Source organism: Tachysurus fulvidraco, chromosome 15, assembly GCF_022655615.1.
Source record: "Tachysurus fulvidraco isolate hzauxx_2018 chromosome 15, HZAU_PFXX_2.0, whole genome shotgun sequence".
Lineage (NCBI taxonomy): Eukaryota > Metazoa > Chordata > Actinopteri > Siluriformes > Bagridae > Tachysurus > Tachysurus fulvidraco.
This window is the reverse complement of record NC_062532.1, coordinates 21,258,333-21,276,215: the sequence shown is the minus strand read 5'-3', so window position 1 is coordinate 21,276,215 and position 17,883 is coordinate 21,258,333. Positions and strand designations below refer to the sequence as shown.

At 39.4% G+C, this 17,883-nt stretch overlaps 2 protein-coding genes across 4 annotated transcripts; both read left to right on the top strand.

The window, feature by feature from the left end:
* Positions 1–553: 553 nt before the first annotated feature.
* Positions 554–8,170, top strand: pheta2 (PH domain containing endocytic trafficking adaptor 2). Of its 3 annotated transcripts, none has more exons than XM_027136115.2 (4): positions 554–921; positions 4,579–4,684; positions 6,067–6,364; positions 6,757–8,170. In XM_027136115.2, the coding sequence occupies exons 2-4, from the start codon at positions 4,604–4,606 to the stop codon at positions 7,161–7,163; spliced, it is 786 nt and encodes a 261-aa protein (XP_026991916.1). In that variant the 5' UTR covers positions 554–921; positions 4,579–4,603; the 3' UTR covers positions 7,164–8,170. The 3 variants fall into 3 exon arrangements, with proteins under 3 accessions (XP_026991916.1, XP_026991897.1, XP_026991906.1); XM_027136096.2 differs by having other exon boundaries at positions 569–921; positions 6,709–8,170; XM_027136105.2 differs by lacking the exon at positions 554–921 and adding an exon at positions 2,668–2,903 and having other exon boundaries at positions 6,709–8,170.
* Positions 8,171–12,690: 4,520 nt separating this feature from the next.
* Positions 12,691–16,937, top strand: mylpfa (myosin light chain, phosphorylatable, fast skeletal muscle a). The gene is made up of 7 exons (XM_027135905.2): positions 12,691–12,845; positions 13,615–13,710; positions 14,873–14,948; positions 15,530–15,634; positions 15,727–15,805; positions 15,922–15,970; positions 16,083–16,937. Exons 1-7 carry the CDS (start codon positions 12,843–12,845, stop codon positions 16,182–16,184), a joined length of 510 nt encoding a protein of 169 aa, XP_026991706.2. The 5' UTR covers positions 12,691–12,842; the 3' UTR covers positions 16,185–16,937.
* The last annotated feature ends 946 nt before the right edge of the window (positions 16,938–17,883 follow it).

Genomic DNA, 17,883 nt, shown 5'->3' with positions numbered 1-17,883 from the left:
CGTTCGCTTCACACCTCCAGGGTTGGGGGTTCGATTCCCACCTCCGCTTTGCGTGTGTGGAGTTTGCATGTTCCTCCCCCTGTGCAAAGACAAGCATGGTAGGTTGATTGGCATCTCTGGAAAATTGTCCGGAGTGTGTGTGTGTGAGTGAATGAGAGTGTGTGTGTGTGCCCTGTGATGGGTTGGCACTCCGTCCAGGGTGTATCCTGCCTCGATGCTCGATGACGCCTGAGATAGGCACAGGCTCCTCGTGACCCGAGAAGTTCGGATAAGCGGTAGAAAATGAATGTTACAGAATGTCATATGACATAAAATGGATTATTTGAGATTATTTTAGCAGATTTATCAGTGTGTGAGGATTTGAAATTAGCATCGCTGACCCTGAAACTGAAACCATGCAGGACATTTTTTGTTCTGCTAAAGGGAGTGATGGGAAGGCATTCAAATGCAGTCGATCGTGGCCATTTCCTGACCTACACTCACTCACACACACACACACACACACACACACACACACACACACACACACACACACACACACACACACACACACACAAACTTTACTTTACACAACAACATTTTCTGGTGCATGTTAATTGTTAACATGTTTAAGTAGTTAACTTTGATATAGCTACTAAAAAAAAAACTTAAACAATGAAGATCATGTTTTGTTTTCTGTTAACATAAACCTTCAGGAATAGAAACCGAGAAAGAGAATAATTGACTTTCAGTCACCGGGCCGTCCCCTGATATCCTCGTGTCTCATCACAGCTACTGTAAATACCATTTTACACACATCCTGGACCATTTCTTTTTACTTTTAAAGAAAGAACGTTGTCACGACAATAAGGCAGGAGAAAAGAAAAGTGTCAGAAGAGAAAAGAAAAGAAAAACAACAAAAACTCACTTCAGGAATAAAGTGTAAGTACAATGATTTCTCTTCAAACATCTCCGTCATATAGAAAACGTATCGTTTCATAGCTCTACATAAACAAGAAAAAAGTGTGCAGATGGAATGAATGCTTGTTCTCCTGAGACAGATTTTTTTTATTTGCATTGAAATTAAATCTATTATTTAAATCCAGTCATGAGTTCACTATGTTTCCATGAAGAACATCATAGGAACATAAACGTTCTTCAACTAGATTAGCAATAGATGCTAAATGTAATTACACTGTCACTGTACTGTAGTGTCATTGGTAACAGATCTTTATAGTATACTAATTAGAAATATAATTTAAAAGTATATATGTGATAAATGTTGATAGATTATTATTATTATTATTATTATTATTATTATTATTATTATTATTATTATTATTATTATTTGTGGTCATCTTTCCTTTTATAACGTTCAAAGAAATACTAAAATACTTCTTAGCTTAATTGCTAGTAGTATGTTGTTACAGTTTAATCTCTATCGTTTAAATTAATAAATAAATAAATTTATTAAATAAAATAAAATAAATTCAACAATTTATCTGTTCATATACTTATATATATATAATTCCACTGATATTATCTTTTATATTGTTACCGAAACCGCTAGCTTTTACATTTAGCCCGACATTTATTTTTATTGTAAAACATATGTTTTTTAGTCACAACTTTATTTATTCTGAGCGTTTTCCCTCAATGAGTTTCATAGAAAATAAAAAATACAAAAAATGAAAATAAAATCATAACCATTTCATCCTTTAAAAAAAAAGTCTTAATCTTACTAACGTTAATCATTCGCAACACTAATTGACTCGAGTCAGGCTTAAGTCGCAAATTTGAAACTTGAGACTTGCATGACAAATATTAAAAAAAAGTCTCGACTTGACTTTGACTTGACATTCATGACTTGACACTTGACCCGGACTTGAGTTAAATGACTCAGAGATGGTGGACTTGACTTGACTCGAATCAGGCTTAAGTCGCAAAAGACTCGACTTGACTTTGACTTGACATTCATGACTTGAGACTTGTTACTTGCACATGTGTGACTTACTCACACCTCTGCTAATTAGCAACACTAACCATTACATTACATTTCATTTATGGCATCAATATTTCATATGACGCCCTTATCAATAGCGACTTACGTTTTTATTTCAATTCATACAACTGGGCAATTGATGGTTAAGGGCCTTGCTCAGGGGCCTTGCTCAGGGGCCCATTAGCAACATGCTATATGACGCTCCCCATCTTGGATATCATTTATTTATTTTCTACCTGCTTTGTTTTTAATATGAATGAATATGACAGTAATAAGTCCTCAGGATTGATGGCTAATATTTTGACAGGTTAGCCTGCTAGCTACATGACTAACTTCCCTCAGTTTGGTCAACATAACAACACATTTAGAGAGATTCTGATCATTTAGAATACACAGAAACTTCACTTTTTTGTATTTATTTTTATTATGTATTTATTTAAGATATCTATTTTAAATATACGTGTTCAAAAACCCTCAGAAAAAGTAAGAATTGGTGATTTATGAAACACCGTTAGCATTTCAGCTAACATCAGCCTACGCAGTGTAGCGGTTTTGGTTACCAGGAACTGGGTCGAAGTCGGACGCGTTTATTTATATTTCAACACAGGTTGCTGCGCTTGAGGCGGGTCACATCCTGAATGACCCCTTAACCACTACACCAGTGCACTCCTTAGTTTCTGACGCAACGCCCGCTAGACGCCTGACTTAGTGCACTAAATAGTAAACAGACAGCTATTTGGAACACGGCCAGGTGTAGTGAGAACGCCGGTAATATGAACCCTGAAAATATCTTTATTGTTTATCACCGGTTTGTTTCGCGCACCGACACGAACAGAACACTTTGTGATCGGAATTAAACATTTTAAACGTCTGAAAAATGGCCTTGAAGGATATTTAGAGCGAAAGGACAATAATAATACAGGTAAGTTTATATTATCGGGATGTTCTGTTAAAGTAACATCCGGGAATTTTGTCCTTTTAATTGCAGAAGGAAAGTATTTCAATTACTGAATATATATATATATATATATAATCCATAATAATCTATTATATATATAATCCATATATATATATAGTCAATTCAACACAGCATTCAACTCCACCTTTATATTTGAATTAAACATTAAACATTGATTACAAGTCATGTGTGAATTTATTATCATTATGTATATTTATTTATTTATTTATTTATTTATTCATTCATTCATTTATTTATTTTTAAATTCTATTTTTGAAGGTTACTATACTTCAAATCTTTAGAGATAAATACATGATAAATGTTGATAGATTATATATATATATATATATATATATATATATATATATATATATATATATATATATATATATATATATATATATAAATGATGATAAATTCACACATGACTCATAATCAATGTTTAATGTTTAATTCAAATATAAAGGTGGAGTTGAATGACTGCTGTGTTGAATTGACTCCTCCTGTTTATGTAGAAGTATACATATGTATGGATATAGAAATAAGAATGAATAGAAATAAGTATACATTACAAAATAGCAATAAATAAACGCACACTATGATAAATCTTTATTATATTATCTACTGTCAGGAGTCAAGTACACTGAATTCAGTGGCTTTTGTCTAATGTGCTGTTTTTTACTACCTGTAGTAGAAATAGTTACAGATAAATCATTAATTAATTAATCAATTTATTATTATTATTATTATTATTATTATTATTATTATTATTATTATTACTTTCGTGGATAAATGTCATTTTTACAATCTTGTTTGTGAGTATGTGTAAAATGCACAAATGCACGTGTATTGCGCTGTTGGTGTCTGGATTCTGATTGGTCAGAAGACATTATCACAGCTGGAAACCACAGGTTTATATCCATGCACTCGTTCTGGGATGTTATAGTTTCTATAACAACAGCTCATTCACAGGGACTTCACATACTATAAGAAATAAAAAAAAAAGCCTAATAATAATAATAATAATAATAATAATAATAATAATAATAATAATAATAATAATAATAATAACAATAACAATAATAATAATAACAATAAGCAAAAAATCCAGAATGTTTCATTCTTTAAAATAAATAAATAAATAAATAAATAAATAAATAAATAAATAAATAAGTAGAATTCACTGTGGTATCAGGGGAATAAAAATCTTCGGGACATGATTTTGATATGAAAGTCATCTGCCGCACCACACTGTTGCCTTTTATTCCTTGCACACTGCATTTGCTCGAATTTAGTATTTCATATTAAGTTTTAAAGAATTTCTGCTTTGAAAAGTGTGCTGCATGGAACCAAAGGATTGTGTGAAGCACAAAAAAAACTTGTATTACTGCAGAGGAAATCACAAACATTAAGTCTATACATAGCGTCAACTGTCTTCTGCGTGACTTGCCTTGTCTCTATATGCCTTGTCTTGTATGCAAGAAATACTGTATTATCATACATGCTTAAAAAATAGAGCTTGACAACTAAACATCTGGGTTATGTTCAAAAAATATACATTTTTTGTTATTCACTTTATTCACTCTATACTTTATTATTCACACCAGTCGTCCTTATTGTTTTTTTATTTCCTGAGTAGTTCACATGACCCAGGTGGCGCTGTGATGAAGCTCCACCGGAGAATCTTAACCCACTACCTGTCCTGCACCTCACCGGTGGATAAAGAGGGATATCTTTATAAAAAGGTCGGTCGGCTGTGTGTCATGTCCTGTTTCGTGTCCCGTATGTCCTCCTATTTTGAAGCGTGCGAGCGTATACCTGCTGAACTAAAACAGACCAAACCCAACAACCGTATAGATTTCATTGTTGTCCCACATTCTCCCTTTAATGTGTCCCACTGGGTCTGTAATTCTTACGAACTATTAATAGTAATATAATATAATAATTAGTAATTATACACGAGCCGATAATTTGCCCTCGTTTTTATAACGTCCTATTTTTTTTTTTTTAATAAAACCAAGCTAAATTTATAATTGAGGTCTTGTGCACGACTCTTAATCACTTGCTGGAATATTCTGTCCTGTACTTTCCCGTCTGCGGCGAACAACCTGTTCTTCATGCATAACTCTACTGCATGCTTTGGATTTTCAGCTCAATAGACCTGCCCCGCATTAAAGGGTGGGTCTGTTTTCATAACGATGCTTTACGCAATAATTGTGGGTTTCCTCTGTCACGTCTCACGTGACATCTGGTAACCGATGGGAGAAGAAATGTCCTGTAATAACCTCCTCACGCCTCACTGTGAGATCTCGTAACAATAACTCGCTGGTCGTGGCGGTGGTTATAAGTTCAGGTGCCTTTTTCACTTTCCACCAGATCACTCGCAGAGACAGACAGAGACAGACACACACACACACACACACACACACACACACACACACCGCCGACCAGGTTAGCACTGTGAGTTTTTCTTTTTACTACTTTTTGAGATTTGCTTTTATATATATTTGTATATGGAAAGAAATGTGTGTATATGTAACTTAATATTTTTTATTTTATGGGGAAAAAATCTAGCTCTAAGTGTAAAATCTTGATCTTGAATCTTGATCAGTAAAACCGCTGAGATTTATCACGAACCACAGCATAACGCAGTATGTCGTAATGCTGTTTATTTGTTCCGTCTGTGACGTTGAGCGAAGTTTAATAAAAGATTAAGAGTTGCTCTAAACTATAGAAAGGTGTGCGGTTCTAGTCAAATATTCAGTAACGTGGTAGCGAGATACAGCTGTTAGCACCACGAAGCCAACATATTTTCCCAGGACGGAAAGTTCCTCTCCTCGATTTGTAAACGTTTGTTTTTTTTTTGTTTGTTTTTTTTACTTAAAGAGTCGTAAAAATTCGTTTCTGGTCCGTTTCGATGTCGAATGTTTAACGGACTAGAACTTAGTACAGAAAAAAAATGCCGCTTGGCTTGTTATGAAACCGCGGCGTGTAAACAAACTCCTTTTCTTTCCTGATTCTGTCATGAAGTGTAACTTTACAGCTTTATCTCTGAGCGTTACAAACATCTGTTTATCAGTTTATCAGTCTGTCTGAAGAATATTCTTTCCTCCATGTCGTTCCACAGAGAGGGAGAAACACATCGTACCTGCGCCGCTGGTTTGTCCTGAAGGGGAATCTGCTGTTCTATCAGGATCGTCCGGCTGACCGCCGTCTGCTCGGAGTGATCGTGCTCGAAGGCTGCGTCGTTCAAACCGAAGATTCAGACGTCACCTTCTCTCTGGTGTTCACCGGCCCCGGACTTCGCTCCTATCAGCTCGCTGCAGACGATCAGCCGAGCAGAAAGAGCTGGGTGAACGCTCTCCTGTCAGCAAGCCACGTCTACATCTCACTGCTCGTCAGGGACCTTGCACATCTTTACCAAGGTTAGAGATGAAGACAGCAATATGAGCAGTTTGTGGTTTCTAAACTTCATGTCTTTGGGTTTAAAATAGCAGAATTGAAATAAGGTCCTTGGGCTAAAATAACAGAACATAATATTCGTTTGGTTCAGGGTTTAAGTTCCTGGGCTGAAGTCTTAGGATGTAAGTCCTTGGCCAAAGTTCTTTGGTTCCCAGACCAACGTTCATGAACTCTAAAGTTCCTGAGTTCCTAAAGTTCTTGGGTTAAGTTTGTGTGATAAACATCAGTTTCTCTTAAGGTCTCATGGTGCCGTAAAGAGATTAGTAACGTGGATTTTACTTTCTTTTTTATCCCTTTTTAAATACAGAAGCTAAAGAAGGGAAAAGCCTCAGTGATTCTCCTCATTCTTCTACAGCGACAGATTCCTGTGTGAAAATGTCCAGCTCGGTCATCGCCGCCTTCTATGCAGGATCGCCGTATTCGTCTCAGAGCTCTGCACTGACACACAGAGACACGAGAAGCTACAGTACGAGCCACGCCTACCCCGGACACCACGCCCACCACGCCCCATCCGTGCCAAACAGATCAGCTAATAAACGATCACCGAAACACTGGCCCAAAAGAAACGCCCACGTCACGCCTCTAAACGGCCCCGCCCCCAAATACGGGGAGTGGCCTTTGGTTGGATTCGACCCGATGGACGAATTTGTTAAACTTCACGAGTATTACGGAAACGAGGTGAAGCAGGTCAGAGCTGATTGGCTGAAGAAGAAACAGCAAGAGGCGGGACATGTCGAAGAAGATCTTATCAAATTAGTGTGATGTGATGTAACTCATCCTCACACAAAATAACAGATACTTTAACGCTAAGATCTAAACACCATCGTATCGATGCTCCATTGAGGAACGACCGAAGGAAGCGAGACTTTCCAGTCGCGGTGCGACTTTTACAGAAAACGATCATGAAGATCTTCTCTCTTCCTGTTCTGAACAACTCAGCACACCACTTCTTCATTTCTGTTCTCCAAACTCAAAAGGAAACGAGAAACGTAATGCAAATATCGACTCATTTAAACCGAGGGCACGACTGCGTTCATTTTCATCTCAACATGCGGTAACAAAGTCGAGACAACCATTAGACCTAATTCAGAAGGCGTGACGTGATTTTAATACGTGGGAACGTTTTTCATTACGGTTCCTTTAACTAACATTATTTAACTAAACATTAACTTCATTGTCAGATTGAGATGAACACAATAAATAACACCCGCGGTACATAACACGTAATAAGTGAAGGCTAGAGTGAAAATTCAACATGAAGCGATGTCAGGGGTCCAAGCACCGCTCAGAGACGCAGCAGGAACATGACATCAGCTTAATGAGACAAATAAATGCATAATAAGACCTGACTAAAATGTTGATATAAAAAAAAAGAGATTTCGAAACACGCTGAAAGTGAATTTGAAACCGATTGTAACAGTCAGACCAGATATGTACATATGGTGTAAAAATGGTAGCTATAACCTTTAATCAAGTGTTCTTAACCTTGCAGCTTTTAAACAAACTTTAATGAACATGTCTTGGATGTTTATTAGGTGTGAATGAAATTTCTGGCTTGATGGCTGCTTTTCTCCAAGTTTGGATTCGCTCCAAATAACATGTACAGGTTGAGGCCCGGAGACCTTTAATCTACAGTATTACGTTTATTAAAGGTGCGGTGCACGATGTTGGAAAAATGCTTCAGAAAACTGAGTCGCCCGACAAACAAAACAAACGTGTAGCCAATGAGCATAAAGGGGCGTGTCTTATTAATATTCAATTCAATTCAAGTTTATTTGTAAAGCGCTTTTTACAATAGACATTGTCTTAAAGCAGCTTTACAGAACATAAACATAGAGCAGAAGGTAAACATAAGGAATGATAAAAGAAAAAAGAATGAACAGAAAAAAAATTCAAGATTATTATTAGATATAAATAGTTCACAATGTGTATGTATTTATCCCCCTATGAGCAAGTTTGAGGTGAGGCAGCAGTGGCAAGGAAAAACTCCCTTAAATTGGTAAAGGAAGAAACCTTGAGAGGAACCGGACTCGAGGGGAACCTCATCCTCATATGGGTGACACTGGGGGTGTGGGCGGAGACAGTGTTTAGTGCACATGTGTGACATTAGCAGAAAGCGGCGATTGAAACACTGACATGGAGGATACCTGCCGTTACCTCTGCCTCGGGTTCTAGGTGTCGAACGTCGTCTTCCACGTGAAACGGAGCTAAACCTTTCACGCTACAACACACAGTACTACAACAACACATCTGTATCACCGTAGTATTACTCACTGTGTTCATTTATCGATAAAAATATCCCCTCGGCCAGCCGCCCCAGCAGGTTCCGCCATAATAGTTACGTATGTATGTGTGGGGCGGAGCTATCGAAACAGGGGTGACACCCATTGGGGTTAGGGGTGTGTTTCTTTTGGTGATTTCCAAATGTCAACATTGGCTTTTAAACATCGTGCACCGCACCTTTAAACCCGTCCAAACTCAGAGCCCTCAGTATTACTGAGAAAGGTGCTAAGGTTGCTCAAGCACACTTTCACATTTACTATACATTTATGCGAAACGTTAATATTACAGAATATCCCTAGAGTCGCTTCCCTAGAGTCGCTTCTCCTTTTTAAGCTCCTGGCAGGTTAAAGACCTCATATATTTTACGCTTTTATACGTCTGTCATTAAGGACTCTTTTTTGAAAAATGGACCAATATTTTTTTATTTTCTTTTATTCTGGTGTACAATACTGTAATCACCACACTCGGTGAAACACAAGCTGTATTGAGATAAAGAGTTAAAGTTTAAATAGCCAACAGGGGGCGCTATTCTCTCTGAATACACTTTATTACTGGCTAAAACATTCATTAAACCAGAAGGAGAATATGACTGAAACTGAGTTGGTCAGTTTTATGATGTTCTTTAATGTGATTGTAAACCAAAATCTTTGTGTTTTTTTTCCTCTTCACTAATAAAATGTCACAAAACGTATCAATAAACTTGATATGAAGTGCACAAGTGTCTGTATCTGTGTTCCCTTTCTGTCTGTCTGTCTGTCTGTCTGTCTGTCTGTCTGTCTGTCTGTGTTCCCTGTCTGTCTGTCTGTCTGTCTGTCTGTCTGTCTGTATATCTGTGTTCCCTGTCTGTCTGTCTGTCTGTCTGTCTGTCTGTGTTCAGTCTGTCTGTCTGTTTATCTGTGTTCCCTGTCTGTCTGTCTGTCTGTCTGTCTGTCTGTCTGTGTTCAGTCTGTCTGTCTGTCTGTCTGTCTGTCTGTGTTCAGTCTGTCTGTCTGTTTATCCGTGTTCCCTGTCTGTCTGTCTGTCTGTCTGTCTGTCTGTCTGTGTTCAGTCTGTCTGTCTGTCTGTCTGTCTGTATATCTGTGTTCCCTGTCTGTCTGTCTGTCTGTCTGCATGTCTGTCTGTCTGTGTTTTCTCTGTCTCTGTCTGTCTGTCTGTCTGTCTGTCTGTCTGTCTGTCTGTCTGTCTGTCTGTCTGTCTGTCTGTCTGTGTTTTCCCTGTCTCTGTCTGTCTGTCTGTCTGTCTGTCTGTGTTTTCCCTGTCTCTGTCTGTCTGTCTGTCAGTGTTTTCCCTGTCTCTGTCTGTCTGTCTGTCTGTCTGTCTGTCTGTCTGTCTGTCTGTCTGTCTGTCTGTCTGTCAGTGTTTTCCCTGTCTCTGTCTGTCTGTCTGTCTGTCTGTCTGTTTTTTCCCTGTCTGTCTGTATGTCTGTCTGTGTTTTCCCTGTCTCTGTCTGTCTATCTGTCAGTCTGTCTGTGTTTTCCCTGTCTGTCTGTCTGTCTGTCTGTCTGTCTGTCTGTCTGTCTGTGTTTTCTCTGTCTCTATCAATGTCGTGTCTTTCCTTAAGAGTTAAATGCAGATTCTGAGTGTTTAAATGTTTATGAGAGTTCTATAATTAAAAGCATGCTCATTTTATCGTTGGATCGTGTTCTAATTAATTATTTGGTTTGGTTACGCAGTACATTTATTAAACGAATTATTTACCATTTTTAAATAATAACGATAATGAAATGCTTCACAATAACACCCAGGAAGTCGCTCTGTATTCTGTTACATGCATAACAAAAAACTATCAGTCACTCGCGATTCGTCGCGTCTGAGACCGAGCCGTAGCTAAAGAGAAACACGACGACCGTATAAACCTCCGGTAAAGGCTTGCGGCTGCGAAAGACTTGAGACGTCAAAGGTTAAACGTGGATGTCAAAGGTCACAGGAAGTGTGAGACAGGTGTCTCTAGGAAAAAGCAAAAACAGCTTTCTCCAGACACAGAAGTGCTGATCCAGTGTCACCAGAGCAGATGGGACATTTCCTTTAGTTCTCACTTTGTACCTCTTGTGAGGAGAATTTCTTAGTATGAGGAGAAGTTTTGGGCCTCGTGATTATTTATATCGATCCACACAGACATTAAGACCGATTCGATAACGAAAGCTACACATGTGTTACTATTAAATGTACAGAGATCTCCATGTGTTAGCGGCGAACGCTATTCGAGCGTCATCAAAGAGTAAGAAGACATGAAGTCTCACACGCAGTTTGTTTAGCTATTTTTGGTGCCTCTCAGCTGCTTCCCATAAGCTTGCAAACTAAAACACCCCCGAAACACACCCCTGAGGAACTCCTGCAGTCTTCGCAAGCTCTCCGCTATATTCCTTCCTTCGTTTGTCTCATCTAATCCTCTCTGACACACACGGCTGTGGATAGCTTCACACTACCACGGATCAACTTTCACTCCGAGAGAGAGAGAGAGAGAGAGAGAGAGAGAGAGAGAGAGAGAGAGAGAGAGAGAGAGAGAGAGACTCTGAATATGGACACAGCCATAGGAGGGATCTTCATCTGCGTCTCTATACTAGGAAAGACATTAAACCTATTTTTGATTGGGACACACTTAAGAAGTGGTCACTAAATACAGTCATCATCCCTAGTGTATAAATCACAATCCGGGTGGAAATGATTCTGAATATTTAGGTGATAAATTTAAACAGAAAGCTAATTATCTCGACCTCAGAATTACTCTTAGATTTAAGAGCTGTTTGGACAGCAGTGTGTGTGTGTGTGTGTGTGTGTGTGTGTGTGTGTGTGTGTGTGTGTGTGTGTAGGGTGTAAATTTTTCCAAAATAGTCTTTGTTATTCCCGATTTAATCTTCTCCATCCAGGCTTTAGGATTTGTGTATGAAATTGAAATGAAATCTAATTTTTATTAATTTAATTTAATTGTTATGCCCCAAACCCATTCATCACTATAAACCTCTACATTCTCATTATGTTCATCTTTAAATTTCCTACTTATTATATTTTTGCGTGTCACTGCTCGAGTCTAAACTTTCTCGTCTTCTCACCGTCTCGTCGTATCTACGGATTATCTGAGGCCTAAAGTGAGAAAGCTGAAGTAATTTGTACTTGTTGGTATGAACTACACACAGGTAACATCCAGGGAACATCCAGGGAACATCGACTGTTACAACTAAAGACAACTACAAGCGAAGACACGATGATTCAAAAGTATTGGAACTCCTGTAGTTTATTACACAAAATGTATGTAGTGTTTTCGTGCAGGAGCTGATGCAGTGAAACGATGTGAAATAGCAGTCACATGAGTCATTTATTAACCGCATGGCCTCACATCGTAATGTCTCCAAATGAGTATTTTATTTCGATTTTTAGATTAGAGTTCGTGTATCCGATCTGAGCATCTATAACGGACGTTTCCTCATTCCTTTATGACTCCGGTTATAAAATGAAAAGATCATCGATACGTCCGGACAAATATCCTTTTAGTTCTGTATCTGTAGATCCACTGAATATAAACGTATCATTTACAGTATATCTATAGATCTTATAGCGTCACATATAGTATCTTAGACCTTGTACCTTTGTATATTTAATATACACTTTATAGAGATTTAATGACGTCTAAACGAATGCAGCACGCAGCACATTCAGTGTGTGAAAATATAAACCCATAACGCTCAGATGCTGAAGATACGAAACGTCACATCACTAAAAGGCAACGTAAAATTCCCAGACCAAAAATACAGGCGAGGGATTTCAGTGACGGAGAGGTGAAAGAAGGGCTGGGTGTGAAGGAGAAGGGACGGGTGGACGCACGGGCAGACGAGGACGCTGGGTCATTTCTGTCATGGCCATATTAGTCCACTTTGTATGGGAGTATCGGATTCAAGCCCCATTCCAAGACTGGTGGCTATTTCGGAAAGCACGTAAGTCGATAGCATCCCTACTTCTGTCCCTTCATCACCCCTTCCCCCCAAAATCTTATCCCTCCATCCGTTCAGTCCATCTTCTCAGCATCAAGCCAAACTTAAGGCCAGGGCTATAATTAGAGGGAACCGTGAGGTATATAAGCCCCCTGGGGGACGAGGCCCAGACGCGGCTTCACACAGTCTTCTCTTCTTTGAGCTTCATAAACTTCACATACACACCGTCTCAATGGTGAGTAAGAACATGCTTGGAAGCATCCTCAAAGCTCTCAGCAGGGTTTAAAGGCTTTTTTTCGGATTCATGGATTCTTTCGTGCATGGATCGTGGACGTACGCTTCACCGAAACCGGGACAGGACGAACCGTTCCTGAGACGTTCTTCGATTTAGAAATCTTTTTTATTTATTTATTTTTTAAAAAAAAATAATCGTAAGAATACGAAATGATAGACAGAGGCTCGATGTAAAAGCATCCGGAGCAGTGGAAGTTCAGGCGAGGGGCGGGCTAGAGCTTGTCCTAATTCTTTCTGATTAATGAATCTCGAGTATGTTAGAAGGTGGATAATCGGGCCGTTAAGGAAACGTCTGATTAAAAAGAACCCGTGGACCTTTTTTTTTTGTTTGTTTTTGAGTGGAAACGTTTCTGTAGGAGCAGACGCTCGTGTGCTGATGTAGGAACCCTCTGGATTACGCTAATTAGCTGTATGTTGTTATAAAAATGCAACTTAAATGAAGAATTTGTACAAAATATTAAAAAACAACAACGATCCAGCCGAGACGTTTAAGACTCCTGTAGATTCCGGAGACGGCTCGTGACTTGATAATAACAACAATTAATAAGATTTAAAAAAAAAATAAAAATCACATATTTCAGAACTCGAGAATTAGCAAAGGAAGTGTGTGTGTGTGTGTGTGTGGCTGATGATGCAGATGTGTAAAATTTATGTTTCTTTATTAGAAACATGTGATCTGTGTATTAACCCTGAAACCTGTACACCTGCAGGCACCCAAGAAGGCCAAGAGGAGGGCAGGTGGAGGAGAGGGATCCTCCAATGTGTTCTCCATGTTCGAGCAGAGCCAGATCCAGGAGTACAAAGAGGTGACACACACACACACACACACACACACACACACACACACACACACACACACACACAATACATACCAAGAAGAGACACAGCACGTGCACTGATGTGTCAGTATTAACCAGAGTCGCTGTATTAAGTCCGTAGTTTACTGGTAGGTAGAGCTGAAGTTTGCTCATCTATAAACCTGTGTGTCAGAATACGTTTCTCTGGAAAAGGAAAGACAAGCCGCATCTATCTATAGCCTCACCCTGAGGTTTTAATAAGGGAAGAAATATGGCTTCACACACACACTCACACACACACACACGGCAGATCAAATGACTCCCTCTAATGCTAATAATTACAAGAATGTCATTAGTGGAAATTTGTCCTAACTTCTCCGACACTCAGCTGTTCTTTTAACAGCAGGTTTTACTGTGTACACTCTGTCTCTCTCTCTCACACACACACTCTCTCACACACTCTCTCTCTCTCTCTCTCACACACACACACACACCAGCAAATGAAGAAAGAAAGAAACTTGAGCTTTCTCACTCACACTAATTGCGCCCAAGCTAATGACTGAAGCCAAGATTGATGAAGTTTTTATTAGGAACTGAAACTAAAATAAGACAGAACACGTTCAGTAAATTAAACGAATTAGCATAAAGCTGTAACTGGCTAATACATGATGCTAATTTTTCCGTTAGCCAGGACTGTGGACAATGGCTATTTAAATGAGACAGAAATATCAGAACATCAAAATTTACATAATGATTTTAGTGTTTGATTTATTTATTAAAACGAGATAACGATGAACTGTGTGTGTGTGTGTGTGTAAGTGATATCACTACTGAGGAGATGCCTAACATTACTCTAGAATCTGATCTGACACATTGTGCTGACTGAGAAACCGAAGTGTGTGTGTGTGTGTGTGTGTGTGTGTGTGTGTGTATAAAGGAGATGAAGGAAGGGTAGAAGGGTGTGCAGCTGTTTGCTGAGGTCCTGAAGATCTTCTTGGGTTTCATGAGATTTCAAAAAGACACAAGGGCAGAGAGGCCGTGAAAACTCTGCACACACACTGATGGATACAAACACACACAAATCCATTTATTTATTTATTTCACCATGTCAAAATCACAGCAGAAAAGATCTGCAGAATAATTAAAAGTCCGTCTCCTGTAACTTTGCTAGGCTTTCACAATCATCGACCAGAACAGAGACGGGATCATCAGCAAGGACGACCTGAGGGACGTGTTGGCCTCAATGGGTAAGGACTGTACACGACCTGAACAAAACGAGCGAAGGGAGGAATAGACAGATAGACATACTGACAGATGAGTAAACAGACAAAAGGGGACAAACAAACAAACAAACAAACAAACATACACTAGCCTGAGAAACAAGTGACTCTACAGACTGACTCTATGCATGTAGACACACACGTGGATGGATGGATGGATGGATAGACAGATGAGACATAGACTAATCCTACATAGAAAGAGAGACAGATAGATACTGACTGACAGACAGAGGAGTAGACAGACAGCTAGAAAAACTAAGCCATGTTATCCTTAGACTTATAGGTGGAAAGTCTGACAGCCAGATATACAGACAAAGAGACCAATAGATACAGATAGAGACAGGGAAAAACAGACAGACAGACAGATATACAGACAGACAGACAAAGATATAAAAGGGTGTAGGCATAGGAAGACATCAGACGGACATGAGGAAGTGTGTGACTTTTGTGAACTTTCAGTAACTTAGTAATGCAGAATCCTTCAGTGTTTAATAAAGTCTTTCTGTCTGTCTGTCTGTCTGTCGCTCTCTCTCTCTCTCTCTCTGCAGGTCAACTGAATGTGAAGAATGAGGAGCTGGAGGCCATGATCAAGGAGGCCAGCGGCCCCATCAACTTCACTGTCTTCCTTACCATGTTCGGAGAGAAGCTGAAGGGTAAGACACTCACACACACTCACGCTCACACACACACACTCACTCACACACACACAGTATAATATAATGTTGGCTTTATCCGGTGTGTCCAGGTGCTGATCCCGAGGACGTCATCGTGGCCGCTTTCAAGATCCTGGACCCCGAGGGCACAGGCACCATTAAGAAGGCGTTGTAAGTGCACTGCTTATTAATATTATTATTATTAATGCTAACTCTGATGATGTAAAAATCACAGTTTAAATTTAACAGATAATATTTTAAGACCCTTTTTTCTCCCCCCTGTGCAGCCTGGAGGAGCTTCTGACCACTCAGTGTGACAGGTTCTCCGCAGAGGAGGTAATTAACACACTCCATACTACGTTCAGCCGAGTGTAAAAGTTTGCACCCTCTTACGGTAAATAGTAATTAAATAATAAAATCTTCTCGCTCCTCTCTCGTCGTCTCTCAGATGAAGAACCTGTGGGCCGCCTTCCCCCCAGATGTGGCCGGCAACGTCGACTACAAGAACATCTGCTACGTCATCACACACGGCGAGGAGAAGGAAGAGTAAGAAGCCGAGTAAAGAAGAAGAAGAAGAAATGAACGCGCGTCCTTCACAACCCCTCCACCCCACCGGCCCGTCCTCTATCCCTCCTTTTCTTGCTTCCTTTCTTTTTGTTACTCTCGAGCACTTCGTCCTTTCCACGCAGTCCTCCGAAAGACTCGTCTCGTAAATTCGCCGGCGCAGGAAATCCGTGTCCGTGGCGTCTGTTCGTGGGGGGAAAAAAGGGAATCATTTGCAATAAAATCTAATTTACCTTCGTCTCGATCTCTCTTTCTGTCACTCTTCTTCCCCTCTTTTCTTCTCATCGCCTCGTTTCCAGCTGAAACAGCTGATTTGTTTACATCGCACGTCGTTTCTCTCTTTTTTTTTTTTCTCGGGGAGGGCGGACGAAAGACAAAAATGGAGGGATTTCCTTCTATAATAGAAAAGTCCACCATGCAGCGTCTGTCATCTTGTTTTCCTCAATTAGTCCAGAAAAGAAGGAGAAGTGTCCAAAAACAACAACAATGGGGGGGGGAAGCAACTGGAGCAATGGAGAGAGAGACAGAGAGAAAATAGAAGGGAAGAAAAGAAAAGAGATGACCATCCATGACAGTAGAGGAGTGGAGAGAGGCGAAAGAAAGAAACCATTCCCTTCTTCTCTCCCTCTCTCCCCTCGTCTTTTCGTGATCCCTCACTTCCCCATGCTTTGCTGTCACCAACTTCTCTGTAAGCAATAAAAAGGGAGAAACTGTGAATAAAGCGACCTTATATTTTGTACGCTCGCGTCTGTCCATCCTGAGTGCATGAGAGAGAGAGAGAGAAGGCATGAGTGTGAGCGAGAGAGAGAGAGTAAATGAATAAAGAGAAAAGTTTGTGTAATTCTGAATGAGACAAATCTACCAAGGAAGTTTCAAACCAGTCAATGATTTAAAAATTTAGCAGGAATTACAGCCAATCAGATGCCCTTTACACCACATGTCCCGCCCCCACGTCAGATATACAGAAGCGAATCCTGCCGTATTGTATTAACGTGTTGCATTAAGAGAATCTTGTGGAAAATCTTCCGAGTTTCATTTGAAGCTCGTGCAAACGTTTGACCGAACAACCGAAATTGTGACGAAAAGCTGAAATAAATCCTCCCGAGTTATTATTTCTAAACACTACGATCGACTTAACACAGGAAACGAAAGGTCAGAAGGAACCTTTGGGGTTTTCACAGAAAGCTTTACCCTAAACAACCGTGAACCAAAACGCAACCACAGAGATTTAATATATTATCGTTTATTATTCATCACAACTATTATCGATATCGCAATGATTAATTAATTACTTAATTAATTAAAGACACTGTGTACATTTTCCTCTTCTGTAGTTCAGGAATGACGAGCTATGATTAACGATTAGTTTATTTTCAAGGTTTGGAGTGTAAAAAAAAAAAAAACATTTAAAAAACAAACAAAACAAGATTTAAAAAAAAAAGGTTAAAATAAAAGCTCGAAACAAACCAAAAGCCGACAGACCAAAAAAAAAATAAATAAAAATATTTAAGTATTTCTAGGTTTGAAGGTTTTTATGTTTTAAGCCCGAACACTGTGCACTCGCCCATCGGAGAGGTCACGTCTCGACGTTCAGGATGCAGTGCGGTGGGAGTCCCCTGTAGATGGATGTGACGTGACGTAGTTTAATTCCGTTTGTTCTCTAACGTCGCGATCGTCGCTTGTGC

Bases quoted from the DNA above. Each gene is read 5' to 3' on its own strand.
- pheta2 (XM_027136096.2), top strand. From the start codon at position 4,604: ATGAAGCTCCACCGGAGAATCTTAACCCACTACCTGTCCTGCACCTCA. The intron at 4,685-6,066 runs GTCGGTCGGCTG...GTCGTTCCACAG, and splicing joins AGGGATATCTTTATAAAAAG to AGAGGGAGAAACACATCGTA. The intron at 6,365-6,708 runs GTTAGAGATGAA...TTTTAAATACAG, and splicing joins CCTTGCACATCTTTACCAAG to AAGCTAAAGAAGGGAAAAGC.
- mylpfa (XM_027135905.2), top strand. The intron at 15,635-15,726 runs GTAAGACACTCA...CGGTGTGTCCAG, and splicing joins GTTCGGAGAGAAGCTGAAGG to GTGCTGATCCCGAGGACGTC. The intron at 15,971-16,082 runs GTAATTAACACA...GTCGTCTCTCAG, and splicing joins ACAGGTTCTCCGCAGAGGAG to ATGAAGAACCTGTGGGCCGC.